The sequence below is a fragment of the Triturus cristatus genome, chromosome 1_2, assembly GCF_964204655.1.
Source record: "Triturus cristatus chromosome 1_2, aTriCri1.1, whole genome shotgun sequence".
Taxonomy (NCBI): domain Eukaryota; kingdom Metazoa; phylum Chordata; class Amphibia; order Caudata; family Salamandridae; genus Triturus; species Triturus cristatus.
In genome coordinates this window covers 1074306407-1074321861 of record NC_140580.1, presented here as the reverse complement: position 1 = coordinate 1074321861, position 15455 = coordinate 1074306407, and the positions used below count along the sequence as shown (strand labels likewise).

The 15455-nt window shown below is 44.8% G+C and overlaps 1 protein-coding gene across 2 annotated transcripts in view; it reads left to right on the top strand.

Annotated features, from left to right (window-relative positions):
• The window catches only part of DIPK1B (divergent protein kinase domain 1B), a 374250-nt gene that overhangs the window by 258240 nt on the left and 100555 nt on the right, over positions 1-15455 (top strand). The window contains exon 1 of one of the 2 annotated variants that reach the window (XM_085612905.1): positions 14305-14618. The exons of the other annotated variant lie outside the window; for it this stretch is intronic. Coding sequence (XP_085469031.1) covers positions 14472-14618 — 147 coding nt within the window. The 5' untranslated portion in view covers positions 14305-14471. Of the gene's footprint in view, positions 1-14304; positions 14619-15455 lie in introns of those variants that run through there. 2 annotated transcript variants of the gene reach the window in all.

Genomic DNA, 15455 nt, shown 5'->3' with positions numbered 1-15455 from the left:
TATCAGACCACGCCATATCTAGTGCAGAGAGAGAGGTACTTTCAAAGGGACTTTCCTTTATACCCACGGTGATTCCTGATTCATTCCAACTGAAAATTGAACTTCAGCGCTTCTTTCGAAAGATCAGATTGAAATATTACTTCAGCAGGAATGTTTACAATCCGACCCCCTCGGCTACTGGCTTCAGACCGCCTTCAACCTTCACACCAGGGGCATACATGATGAGCGAGAGAATATTTTTTTTTTTTTTTTTTTTTTTTTTTTTACAATATTGGCTTACGAAAAGATTGTACTTCAAGAAACGATGAAAATCCTTGACGTGAAGAAATATATAAAATTCAACATCACTAAGGAAGAGAAATTAGCACTTCATTCACTGAGTCAAGATAACTCCATTGTAATCAAGGCAGCGGATAAAGGGGGTGCCGTTGTGCTGCAAAACACCAGCGACTATGTGGAGGAACTGGAACTTCAACTTGGGATGCGTGATAGCTACCAACCGACTCCAAGAGACCCTACCCCGATACTGACATCTTTGATAGCAAAAGTTACCAAGAAAGGTCTTGCTGATGGTTTTTTGAGCCAATCAGAGCATGACTTTCTAAACAAAAAGGAACCTAGAATACCAACGATATATACGCTGCCGAAGATTCATAAGCAGATTGTTAAACCACCCGGCAGGCCAATTGTATCTGGTTGCGGGTCTATATTGGAACCACTCAACCAATTTATAGACCATTTTTTGCAACCATTCGTTCCTCAGACAAAATCGTTTGTTAGGGACACAATGCATATTATTCAACTACTGGAAGGCCAAGCGTACGAAATACAAACTCAAATTTTGGTTACGCTTGATGTATCATCACTTTATACATCGATTCCTCAAAACACTGCACTGCGAGTCATCAGAACAACTTCAGACACCAGACCAAGGCCCCATTGGATCCCCACAGATTTTCTAATCTCCCTACTCGAGATTGCCATGAACAAAAATTTCTTTGTATTTAAAAGACAGTTTTACTTCCAATGTAAAGGAGTAGCCATGGGCGCAACTTATGCGCCGAGCCTGGCGAACATTTATATGGATTATTATGAGGAGGAACACCTATACAATCATGCAAATCCATACCTCAATTCGATCTCGGTATGGAAAAGATATATTGACGACGTCATAATGATCTGGACTGGGAATAATGAGAATTTGAATGAATTCTTCTCTTGGCTGAATATGAGATCTGATGACATCAAGTTTACTATGACCAGTAACAACAAGGCCATAGATTTCTTGGACGTCACCTTCCGAGTGGAAGAGGGTTTTTTGTACAGTGATTTGTACCGCAAACCAATGGAGAGGAATTCACTATTTAAATATCAATCGCACCATCCACGCAGTTTGCGAGATAACCTCCCGTATGGGCAATATCTCAGACTCAGAAGAAATTGTTCGAGGAGAACAGGATATTTCAAGGAGTCTGAGATATTAACTAGCCGTCTGAAAGAGAGGGGATACCCGACCGGACTACTAAAACGAGCCAAAAAACGTGCCTGGTATTGCCCCCGGGAACAACTTTTAGAAATCCATCAGAAAACTAAAGAAACAGACAAAATGGTGTGTGTCACCACATTTAACACCAGGAGTAACGAAATAAAAGGGATCGTAAAGAAATATTGGAACCTGGTTGCGAGTGAAATCCAGACTAGACAGAACCCCATTTTTGCTTTCAAGAGGGGGAAAAACATAAAAGACACAGTGGTCAATGCATATTTTGATGAACCAAAACCATTGGACCTTAGAGGTCACTTTGGTCTTCCTCCAGTAACTGGACATCATAAATGTGGACAGTGCAAGGCCTGTGAGTTATGCTATGTGGGTACTACATTTGAACACGCAAACAGAACGTACACACTCTCACACTTTACAAATTGTAACAGTACCAACGTTATATATGCCATCAGATGTCCCTGCGGGTGTATATACGTGGGCCAAACCACTCAGAAAGTGAAAGTGAGGATCTTACAGCATATGAGCAGGATAAGATGTAAGGTACAAGGGGCACCCTTAGTTGATCATTATATGACACACCAACACGCTCCACACAATCTTACATGGTGGGTACTTGAGAAGATTATTCCCAGTGTAAGGGGTGGTTCAGTTACGAGGTGCTTGAACTATAAAGAGTGTAGATGGATACATCAGCTTGACCTAATAGACCACGGGCTGAACGAGATGGAGGAGACAACAAGACAGATGGGGCAATTATAATCTGGTTCTGGTTAGCATTTGAAAATGTATGACCAATTGCATGGTTGGTAACATATGTTAATGAATCTACACCTCCCACTGTGTATGTAATGTATAAATTTCAATGATTATACAATTTTACAAATCTGACAGTATAAGATCTATATGTTACCAACTACTTGTATGAAGTTATGCTGAAAATTGTAATTTCAATTGCAACATGATTGAATTGCCTTAACACCTGTATCTAAAAGGATTGTCTTTAATGTATGAACAACGTTTGTCAATTATCGCTTTGTAAAATGTGAGATATATGACATCTAACTCATGGCGAGATTGTTTTCTCTAGGCACATACACAGTTTATAGATAGAGAACACCATTTGTGCATACTCGATATGTATCACGGATAATCTTTTCCGGGTGCCCCATGGCGCACAAGCACATTGGGATCAACAGAATGAGGGTGCTGCCTTGACGTCTGGCGGCCCGTGTTTTCCTTTTTGGCGGAATAGGGAGCTCACTTCAGAACAGTGCCCGTTTGATGTAACTAACACGTAATTGACGAGGGTTTGGCAAGGATATTAACCTTGGGCGTTCAATGTTGTCATGACAACGATCACGTGAAGACGTGCATAGACGTCGCTTCCCAGCACCAGCCAATGGACGCAGTGATGCATGCTCCGCAATGCCTAAATGGCGCACTAGCGCATTAGGATTAACGGAATGAAGGTGTTGCCTTAACGTCTGGCGGCCCGTGTTTTCCTTTTTCGCGGAATAGGGAGCTGACCTTAGAACAGTGCCCGTTTGATGTAATGATCATGTAATTGACGAGGGCTTGGCAAGGATATCAACCTTGGGCGTCCAATGTTGTCAAGACAACGATCACGTGAAGACGTGCATAGACGTCGCTTCCCAGCAACAGCCAATTGACGCAGTGATACATGCGCAATGGATGTTATATATGCAGTGCTCGTTTCGAACGCGTCTTTCGCAGACACGGACGAGCTGAGACGTTTTGCATGCCGTTCAATCACTTGGACTCAGGTAATCTCAAGACCTAGAGCTCTTCTGGAACTCCCATAACATTAAGCTAGGTTAAAATAGCGTATACCTTCTATCACAATCTTTATTTGACAGAACGAGTGTAACAGCATTTTGAGTGACGTTTTCTCGCCTCATTTGAGCTTTAGGAGGTAAGCTCCTTTATAACAATTTTAATAGTACTATGTAAATGAAGAATAGTTGGATACGAATATGATTTATTACATAATATGTATCCTTTTAACTTAATGGCTTTTAGATTGGATCGCCTTGGACCATTCTCGAGAAGCAATAGACAAATTATTAATTTCGTGACAGAGTCATAAGCACGACGTTCATTATTGAGGTGAGCTTCAATTGCCACGAACATTATTTGAAACCATATTAATAGCTCTGTAATTTTACAAGTCTGTTGAGTAGGAATTTTGAATCTATTCTACTCATTTATAGATACATTCAATCATTATCTGCGGAAAGGATTGAATACCCCGCCCAGAGTATAGGTGAGTGGGACACCACCTCAAATTACCCTTGAGTGGTAGTTTTTCAGTTTCCTGTGACACTTCTGACTTTAAGTTAATTTATTCTCCACAGGCCATCTTTTTGTTACTTTTGTCCTGATGAAGACCCGCACCGACTTACTAGTAGTGCATCAACAGGGTTGAAACGTCGACAATTTCCCCGGACCAGTCTTTAGAGCCTGCCCTAACTATTGAATTGCTTCAGTGTGCATGACTACTATGAATTTTGGTTTCGCTGGCCAACAATAATATATATATTTTTGTACTATTACACTGTATTTTGTTTTGCACTTATTTCACTGAGCACTAAGTTTTACTTTGGTCATTATTTGTTATGTCTTTGTATTGTGATGGCCTTTGCAAATGATTTTTGATGACAAATTTCATAAATGAATGAATTCATATAAGGATATTGAGGTTTTTTGGTCTTTGTGTCACTTCTGATTCATTCAGACATCTTGCTGCATATCCAGCTGGATATGGTTTTACCCGACAGAACCATTGTAATTTTGGTATAAGTCTGCCCAGGTTCTGAGGGATACTGGGTTACCCCATTGCTTGTTGAAAAATCTTTATCAATAAGGCAGGCCTACTGGCTTTGTCAGGGGGTCACCAAAGATGTAAAAGCAGCAACATTGCAACTATGAGCTATTGCCCAGAGCCACATGATGCTGAGCTGATCTGCTTCCGGTGCTAGGGATCGAACTGTGAGCCCCACACTCCGGAGTCAGCCGCCCTGGCCGCCTCACCACCATCTTATTGTGTTTGCTATGTTCGCCCTAAATTGCCAGGGTATGCCCAGACGTGGGTCCCTTGCTCACTTTGCAACTGGATTCAAGCTAACTTGGCTGAGGGGTGATACCTTGAAACTGGTCCCAGGATTCTTGTTTCCAGCTCAGGGAGGACCTGGCTTGGCAGTTAGGGCTGAATTGTTCCCATGAGGAGCAGGGTCAAGACTGATTTGTATATGTCTGGGTCCAAACTGGAGTGGCGAAGTGAGCAGAAGAACGATGATGATCTGTGACTGGGAGTGAGTGTCTGAAAAGTTTCAGCGCTTCGTCCATCATCTTATTGTGTTTGCACAGAATATATGACTTTTATAGAATGTGGAATCAAAATTAGGGCATTCTGACGTCACTTATGCCAACTCATATACTTTTGAGGTGAATCTAAATCTCCAGTTGACTTCTCTAATACAAAAAAATAACTATTATAAACAAACTATTGCCACAGTCAAGGGCAACTACTGCTTCACAAACATATTGAAGGCAAACAATCAAACAAGCATTGGCTGTCAGCCTTTTGGCTTTGTCATTGCTTGTTTTATTATCAAGATTTTTTTTATAAGAACTGTATTGCTGGGGAAGGTGTCAACCCTCAATAAAAATAAAACATTTACTAAAATCAAAAGAAATTTTGACTCAAAAAGTGCACGCTGCCATAGTAGTCCCTGGCACTGAAGGGAACTACTTTGTGTACGGATGGGCTCTTTGTGATGTGAAAGGGTAGAATGATGTCACTCACAGTGAAGTTAGCCAATGGCTGAAGTAGTGTGAACCGATGCCCCAAGCTGTATTGTTTAGAGGGTAGATGAAAAATGTGAATGACACATCAACAGACCAATGGATGAGGAGGCCTGGCCAAACTGCCCTTATAATTAAGTATATTGTAAATATAATTTTAGTAAAATAAAAAAGGTCTTGGTAATGGAATCCCTAAAAAGGTACTATTCAAGTGGTAAACACTGTGAAAGATACCTTTCCCTCTCTTCAGTGATGTCTACAGAAGTGTACTGGCATCAAAGAATACTTGACAAAGAAGTCAACAGAGATACCCCTGACACCTCCACCACACCTTACGCAACTATCGTCGCCTTCTCATTCACAAGAATTGTACGATCCTCTCTAAATATCCAATCTTCACTTTGATACACTTTTAATCATACCATGAAAAGTCTGCTCCTTCTAGGTAAGGTCCTGGAAAGGGCAGTTGCTACCATCCTAGTGCTGGACGATGCGCTACAGATCGATGACTCTAGGGACCCTTGCCTTTTATTGTTTCTGGACTTGTCTACAGGCATTTGCGGTGTGTCTCACATGGTGCTACATGAAAAAATCCACTCTCACACTGGCATTGCGGATATTCTTCTAAAATGGTTCATGTCCTGCTTTTCAAGCAGAAAGGTAATTGTTCCAGTGGATCCATTCGAATAGACGCCTCTGTCCATCAAAGCATGGTTCTTCAGAACTCAGCACTGGCAACTATGAGGCATTCTTTCAACAGAGCTGCCAGCAGTGTTACTCGGTTAAGATATGCCCCTTCACAATATTGATGACAACACTCGGTTGCACCTTGCAGTGTTGCCAGGCATTGATATCTACAAACCTCGATCTTATCAGGGTATCATCCAGATACGGATGTCCCCTGTATATTTCAGACCAAGTTTGTTCTCACCAGTGGTTGCACCAAGTTTGTTCTCACCAGTGGTTGCACCAAGTTTGTTCTCACCAGTGGTTGCACCAAGTTTGTGCTCACCAGTGGTTGCACACACCAAGCTTAAGCCCATGGTTGGGTCAGTCACACAGACTCCAAAAGTTGCCGCCCACAGCACTCTTCTCGCTCCAAGGATCTAAGATTCCAGATCACCTCTGCACTGTTCTTCAAGGTCCATGCAAAGGACAAGACCAGCCATCATGGGTCCAGTTCAGAAGTTCAAGTCATCCCTCCCTCCAGAGAACTTCTCATCAATGTGGCTCACCCTCTTCATATCACACAACCAGCTGCTAGACCTGCTGGCCGGCCTCTTAGTCACTATGCGTTATGAAGCAGATTGGGTAATCACCAATTGGGGGAATTCAACCATGTGACCACTGCTCTGGCTCACTCTTCTGACACATATCCAGTGCAGTCCTGTGTGAATTACAACAAGCTTGATTACCTTTCTAATATAAGCTCTCTGGTAGCACCTTCAAAACACCTGATCTTCCGAGCTTGAAATCCCAAAGACCCCGAAGAATGCCAGCAGGATCAGGCCTGCTCCTGGTGAGTGCCACGACGCTGAAACCACCTTTTCATACTTCTCAGGCTCACTCTGCATCACTTACTTTTCGTTAATGGCACCATCTTACTCTTACCCAAGGACGTATCTCTCTTGCCACCTGCCACACACCAGTCGTAAATGGTTCCACCAGTTCTTTTTGTGTACATTCTGGTGTTGTTTAGGCTTTTAATGGCGGTAAAAGAAATAAGCGGTTATAGGGTGAGAGCAATGATAGTATAAACCAGGAGTGAGCACTGAAATCCCCAAGGACATGCAACGGACGTTATGTTCCCTTCTCCCCTTCTGCGCTCTCTCCTGGCCCATCCTTCGCTCTGCTTCTCCCGTCAGCTCAGGTGATTGGTAGCACCGTGAAGTAGCTCTGGTCAGCATCAGGTGTTAGCTACAGGAGACAGCCTTCACTTCCTTTTTAGGTTTCGCATGCAAAGCGCTTGCCCTGTGCTTGTGAAATCTCTTGTAATTAAAAAAAAAAATCTTAAAAGAGGCTTACAAACATCCTTACTTTCCATTTGTTCGTCTGCTTGCCACTCTGTTTTCCTTGCTTTCTGTTGGCTGTAGCATGCTATTTCCTGTTGCGTCCGAGTTTCTCTTTGTGTATTTATCTAATGCTTGGAGCCTGGACCAAGTACTTCTTCCTTTGAACTTTTCATCCGCATATTTCCTTTCATGGATCTACGTCATCTGACGTGTTTGGCGACTGCATGTCATGTATGCAGCTATGGTTATGATTTAGTTTCTTTAGAACATCCAGCTTATTTGCTGATTGTAGCTGTGTACTTGAAGGTTTATCGACATGGTCACGCTCGTAGATTTCATGATTTAACATTACAATTTCTCAGTCCCCAACTTTGCCTGTGCCCACTCTGCTACTTGAGTAGAAAAGAGGATACGGCTGCCAAGCTTTGCTGGAGGTACATGCTTAAAATGTGAAAATAGAGGAGCACTTCTTGTTTCCGTGAGTGCAACCACATAGCCGAATTACTTATTTCTTGTTTTATATCGCACCACCTTCACCCAATCAGATTTCAGAGCACTGTTTCTAAGGATGGCGCAAACACATCAGCATTCTATTCTTTATTCCCCTGTCCCTTTGTACTCATTTCCTGCTCAGGCCTGCACCACTTCCCCTGGAAGGCTGATTCGTGCTTGCACCATCCTTCTGTGAATGGCGGGGGCTCCAATATTAAACCCCAAACAGCCCATCCCCCCTCCGGCTGCCGGGCACTCTCCTTTCATGGCCCCTCTCACTAGCAGTCTTCTGCCCCTGAGGCAAGCACCCCTCTAGGAGTGTGACTGCCTTTCCCACCCTCCCCCTTTACCAGTGCGCAGGTCAGGAAATAACAACCAGTTCATTAAATAAGATATAGTCAGTGCTTAATTTGAGATGATGGTTTCCAGTGCTCAGTACAGGCACTTAGTTGTCAACACAGGGACTTATGACAGCTGCCACATGGTGGTGCTGTTTGTGCAATGAAAAGATGAGCAGAACAACACTTGTTTATTAATTCAATATACATTAAAACAACTTATACCAGCCACCCAAGCCATTCTTACAGCTTTGGGGTCCTCAAACAGTCTCAAATGTCACACGTGTAGCAGTGTGATGCTTAGTAGTTGTGTAGTTACTGTCATTGGTTGTGCTGGCTGTGGCAATGAGAAGTGCAAGCTTTGGTGACCTCCGGACGAGGGCCCAGCCACCTAATTCTTTTACTAATTAAGCACTGAATATAGTTTAGTCTGTGTGTGTGTATTCCAGGCTACCTTGACAATGTTGGCCTGACTTATCGTGCCAATAACCTGTGTGATATAGCACGGTACAGATGTTCTGGTTCTGTTTCTGTCTAGGGGTTGGGGAGGCGGGACAGATGAGGTCAAACTTTTCAGGACTGGTTGAAAGGTTTCAACCTTTGTTGGGGAAAGAAACGATCTTGGCACAATGTTTGCTCGAATTTTCATTCGAGAAACAATATTTCTCCTTTGGCCTTCCTCTCTCCTATACCTTGTTCTCTCTTTCGCTTTTTAGTTACAACTTTTTTGTTTTTAAGTTATGATTCTTTTATTTGGACCATTGTAAAAAAAAAAAAAGCATGTTAAATAACATGTTATTGGCGCACCTTAATGTGTTTTTTAATGGACTTTTTGGGGATCAAAACCTTTGCTGGGTGCTCCAGGACTCAAAGCTGTGTGACCTGCTTTTTGAAAGCAAATCTCAGCCGTAGGATTATTAGTTCGCCGGGCTACCTTGCTAAGGTTTGACCCCGGGCACTTACAGTTTATACACAAATCACTAGTTGAATTAACCCAGTGAACTACCTCACTCCAATGCAAACATGTGACCTGCAGCTTACTCCTTTTTCCTCTAAATCAGAAACTTTAAATCAATGAACTCAGGGCCGGACTGGGAACCGAAACTGGCCCTGGCAAACTGCTCAGCGGCCCCCACCCCCCCCTGGGGTGAGGGGGGGGCTGCAGAGAGCAGTTTGTGAGGGCCGGTTTCGGCTGATTTTGTTACAGGGGGCCGATATTGCCGAGCCCCGGTAACAAAAACGGCCACCCAGAGGCCCAAAACGGGCCCCCACCCTAGCGGCCTACCGGGGAAACGCCCGGAGCCCACTACGGCCAGTCCGGCCCTGAATGAACTATATTCACAGAACTCCTTCAGGAGAGGACACTCCTTGGTCATCGGCTGCTCTCAATGCTGAGCCCGGCCTCTCTCTCTCTCAATTAGACATGAGCGAGCATTTGCCTGCTCCTGCCGGGGCACGGATGGAGTTGCCTCCTTCTGTAAAACAAGCATTGGCAAAGCCAATACGTTTCGCCTGTGCAAAACCTATTGGCTTTGTCAATGTTTTTTTACATGCTGCACAGCAGTTGAGCTGCTGTGTAATATGGCTTAAAGTTTTTTTTAAACGCTATGACGCGGCCAGCATTGTCCACATCATAATGCTATTTTTTTGTTTTTTTACTTTAAGCCATGTTGCAGAGCAGCTCAACTGCTGTGTAGCATGTAAAAAACATTGACAAAGCCCATCGAATACGCAGAGATGAAACCTACTGGCTTTGCCAATGCTTGTTTCAGCCTTCCGATTCCCTCTCTGCCCATTCTCTCCTTCTGCTTCTACCATTAGCACTTTGAAGCAGTGACCAGGGCTTTAAGTGCTGCACAAATGACCCGCATGTCATAACATACTGTTCCATCGTCTCTCTCATCTAAACCTGCCTTGCTCCTCTCCTGTGCCATGCTTCCCCCTCCGCCCCTCCTTTCCTCTTACACCCTGCATCGCTTTGAAACACTTTACAAGCGACCTCAAGATCCGCGGCAGTCCGCGGATGTAAAGACGGAAGCCCTGCTTTAGAACTGGGTATTTAAATGCTGAAGAGCTGTCCTAGTTTATAATTATAACATGATACAAATTGTTCAACATGGAAGCCCAGAATATGTGTTGTCTGATGTGTAGATCACCTATCGATCACCAATATCTGATCATAGGAGTTTATAGTTAAGGGAAAATGTCAGTTAAAATATAACATTTTAACTAACAAAACCACTGAAATTCACCAGTAATAGTTACTCAAGTAACAGTGTCATGCCCTAAAGTAGCTATAACTCACACCCCGACATGCACAGTGTTGTCATCAATGATGTAATTTCTGATGTTGCAGTGCTGTTATCAATGATGTCGTAGAACACGTCATGGGTCATATAATATTTGAGCTAATTAGTAGATGCCAAGGGCACATGGGATAACAATAACGGGTGAATTTCATCTGTTTTGTTAGTGTAAAAACATTGGGGCTTATTTATGGGCTCTTGCGTCACTTTTGCTCCGCCTGTGCGTCACTTTTTGTGACGCACCGGCAGTGTAAAAAATGCGTCATGTTACGCCATATTTACAAAGTGATGCATCTAGGTAGATGCGTCACTTTGTAAACCCCTGTGCCACATTATACCTGAGCCAAGTATAATGTATGCAGGGTGGGCGTTCCGATGCAAGAAAGGGTAGGAGAAGTGATGCAGTGAAATCTATAAGATTTCACTGCGCCACTTCTGGGACGCAAATATGTCAATATCTTACACCTGCCTCATGGCAGGCGTAAGACTGATGAAGGCACATTTAACATGGGACTTGCCCATGTGTAATGACCCATTGCTGGAGTTGCGTCGCTTTTGTGACACACTCCAGCAATGTGTCATTTTTGCGCCTACAGATAAGTCAGAAACACTGATGTATCTGTAACTCCTTGCGACATGATGCGTCATACTTTAAATATGACACATCATTGCTGTCACAAGGAGAGTGAAATGAAAAGTGACACATCGCTGTTTTCTTGCAGAGATGCGTCACTTTTCATAAATGAGGGCCATTATGTTTTAAATGACATTCTCACCTTACTATAATATCCCTTTAACCTTTCTTTTTTTTCAGTGAATTTCTAAGGTTTTTGGAAACTAAAGTGAGATTAATGATTCGCAACTATAACATAACTTTAACCGTTGGTTTATTCAGATTCGTGATCAAGGGAGTGTGATCCCGAAACGCGTAGAGTATTGTTTGCCTAATTTGCTCTCATTAAAAAGATCGTTTTGAAGCTCAATTGGTGTCCGTGGTTGCTGGGGATTCGGAAAAGGAGGAATTACAGCGTTGTCGGAATACGGAGAGGTTTGCCACCTCACTGCGGACCACCATCACAAGTGAGTAGGGGGAGGGCTAACGGTAGCGAGTTCGCTACCTTTGCGGTTTTTGATATATATATATATATATATATATATATACATCCAGTAGGTATAGTAAGGACCGTGTTTTCATAGGAAAAATGTTTTTGACTTTCCTATATCTTTGGTTTTTTTTGACAAACCTTCACAAAATGTTCCCAAAAAAGTGCCCCGGTTATTCTTGTTCTGCATGGAAAGCTTCAGAGCGATCGATACAGGGGGGGCTAAGAAGAAGGAGGGGGGGGGGCAAAATCTGGGTGCTTCCCCTGTTAATCCCCATAGGAACTTTATACATGGCTACAGCCCGGACTGCTGAACTGAATTACACCATATTTGGCAGAAAGGTAGATATTGGTCCTGGCAAGTGTCTTTTTGTGATTTGGTGTAAATCCATTCTGTTGTTTTGGAAATGTTAAGGATAATCCCAATTTGTATATATAGGAACGCGGATCCTCCCCATGCTCGAATTTGATTGGCTGCCAACACTTCAAACCAGGAAGTGTTGGCAGCCATTTTGGGGTCCGGCTTGAGACGAGTCTCAGATAAAACATTAAAAAAAAAGAAAAGGGAGCAGGGTAGAAATACTCTGACCCCCTAAGCCTCTTGGGGGGGTCCCACAAGGGTAAAGAAGCATTTTTTTTAAAGATTTCGGTGGGAGTCACACTTGATCCGCGGCTCCCGCCGAACATTTTTAAAAAAACTAAGCGTGGTCTCCCGTGCTTCATTAGTAATCGGCCCCAGGGTGGGTCAGGTTACAGGGGCATCTTGATCATAAAGGAGGGGGAATGCATGCCCCCCCCTCCTGGGGCTTATTAATGCCCTATGGATCACCATCTCCCCTGGACCCATTTATTTGAAAACAGGGGGACTCTTGGACTCCCCCAGGGACCACCGCCTCCCCAGGCCAGATGACAAAAAACAAATTGGGGGGCCTTTTGGACCCCCTGGCCCCGGGGACCACCACCTCCCCAGAGTCATAATGAATTTGTTTTGGGGGGGCTTCAGAGACCCCCCATCCACAGGCCCAAGGGAGGAAGGCCATCTTCTTTTTAAAAAATTGGGAAAGGGGCTGCACGGCCCCCCTTCCAGACTCTTCTTGGCCCTGGGAATCACCACCTCTCCAGGTCAGGCCCTACACACAAGAAAGGAGCCATAGATGGCCATGGGGACGCCACCCTTCAGGGCCAGCTCCTGCTATGTCCCGGGGTGGAGATGGCTGGGAAATAGCTGTTTGCTGTGGCTTGGCATTACAGCTCTCGCCAAGCCACAGCAAACGCTGTGCTTCCAGCAAGCAAGATAGTTAAAAAGTCTATCGCTTGTTGTACGCAGAGCAGAATTGCTTTTAGACAGGTTTAGCAGCACCCTGTGTCTTAAGGCAATGCCGGCTCCTGCAGGAGACGAGGAGTTGTCAGGGCCCACGAGGGCATTCAGGCTCCCCGTGCTGTTCCAGTGGAGACTGCGTGCCCTGGGGAGAATGGGTTCCCCAGGGCCAAATTGGCCCAGGGAGATGGCTGGCATGGACCCTTCCCCTATTACAGGTAGGCTGTGGGATGGGGTCCCCGGGGCAAAAATCGGGCCCCTCTCCCCTAAATGAAAAAAAAAAAAAATAAATAAAGGTTATGGTTAGGACCAGGTTTCCATAGGAAAAGCATTTTTTGACTTGACGTTAACTTTGGCACCATTTGATGAATATTCACAAACTTTTCTCAAAAAAAGTGATCTGTGATTCTTGTGTATGGAAAGTTTCGAAGTGATTTGTCTAGCGGGGTCCAAGAAAAAAGAGAGGGCAAAAATGTGTTTTTCCGATGTTAGTTTCTACAGAGAATTTAGACACAACTACAGCCCGAAACGCCGGATGGAATTACACCAAATTTGGCAGAAAGGTAGCTCTTGGTCCAGAATGAAAACTTTTTGTTATTGCGTGCAAATCTGTTCATTAGTTTGGAAGGTATTAAAGAAAGAAAAATTATATATCTAGGTACACAAGCTGAGATCTGATTGGCTGCCAACACTTCAACCCAAGTGGTCTCAGCCATCATGGGACTTGGCTCCATCCGAGTCCTGAAAAAAGGTTCCAAAAAATAGAAAAGGGGGCAGGGTGGGAATATCCTGACCCCTTAGCTTTGGTGTTGGGGTCCCAAAAGCATGTTTTTTAACAAGTAACATCATACCTACAACAAGTCAGGACTATTGGCTTTGTCAAGGGATAGTTGCATTAGATAAATAAGCAGCAACTATGGCTTGTTGTATATAATATTGAAAAAGCTTCCACTTAGAGCCCTGGTGACAACTCGACAATGTTGCTGCTCCTGAATCTCAGAAAGAGAAGGGAAATCCAGAGAGAAAATGACTTTATTTAAAGAATTCCCCTTCCCCTAAAACACTCACCTGGCATGACGTCATGTCTGTAACTTCTCCACTAGTGAGAAGAGAGCAGTGTGAGCACCGCCACATGATGTGCCTGCTGCCACTGCAGTCCGGGGGGGAAACGGACTGCAGTGACAGCAGGCACAAAATGGAGCCCGAAATATACCCGTTTCGATGCCCCCTTTAAAAAAAACTGCCGGTGCTCAGACCCGGTGAGACCCAGCCCACTTAAAGCACTGGCTGGAGCGATGGCTGGCGCAGGCTCGAGTGGCCTCTTGACAGGACCCTGTCACTTTTGTTCTCACAAATTAAGCGCTAGGAGGCGGCCGCACGTTCACAGCCGCACACCGGCCTAGCAGCGGCAGGTGTGCGTCCTTCAGGTGACAGCCGCGCGCGGAGACGCTCCGCCGGGGCGTTTAGGGGGCGCCGCGGCCCAGCACCGGTGTCAGGCCAGGTCTCGGAAGCAGACAGCTGACGCACAGACACTGCACTTTGAAAGACTGCAGGCCAAGAAAGCAATGCAATTATGGGGCAGCCGGCCGCGAAGCACGCCGCTTCCTCGAAGCGCCGGCGGCCCGCGCTCCGGCGAGCCGGCTGCCACTCGGCCTTAATTAAGGCCCCGCAACGGCTGTCAGGCCGAGGCTGCCGCGGGGAAGTGAGCGAGAGCAGGCAGGTATTGACTCGCTGTCTGCTGGGACTAATTTGTTTATCGAAGCCTGTTAGATCATTACTGCAGTCCTGCAGCTGGGGAGGGGGCGGTGTCCTGCGGCAGCCTGCGAGCAGGGGGGCAAGAACAGGCTCTCATAATTTAAGAGATCTGTGTTGTATACAGTCAAACCAACTCGGAAATTATGGGTTAATAGTTGATTCAATTAGCATTATTGTTACTCAGTTTGATGGAAAGTATTGTATCGATCTCGGAAGAATGAAATGCTCGGTTGTCCCGCACTGGGAGTTGTTGCCTGCAGCTTACACACGAGTTCTGAGGTATCAACCCGCTGCACTACATCGCTGTTAGTTCTACAGTATGAGCTTGACATGTTTCCGGGCGTTTTTATTTTAATTGTAACCCGGATACTACTTAGCAATGTGCATACAACTAGACTTACAGGTCCCGAAAAGTTGCCGTTCCCCAGAAAAATTACTGCAGACTACACATGTAAAAATCCCCCCCACCCCACTTTGTTGAACTTTTGTTTTGCCTCAGGAGAGTTACTTCCGCACTCTCCTGGTTCTTCAGCCAGCAGCGCTACGCGCTAATCATGATGGGAACTGTAGGACCATACTTACCCCCCTTGTCCAAACAGCAGATGCCGACTGTGGAACGCACGCGCCCTCCCGTGCAGACTTGGTCAAAGATTGACAACTCTTGGGTGTCAACTTAGTGCTTCGTCGCTCTTGCTCTCGTATTTGGAGCTAGATAAGGCGGCTTTTGACAGAGGAGAATAGCGACCGAAATGTCTTCGCAAGAAGCTTACTTCCTAATCTCCATTATTTTTGTGCAGTCTTA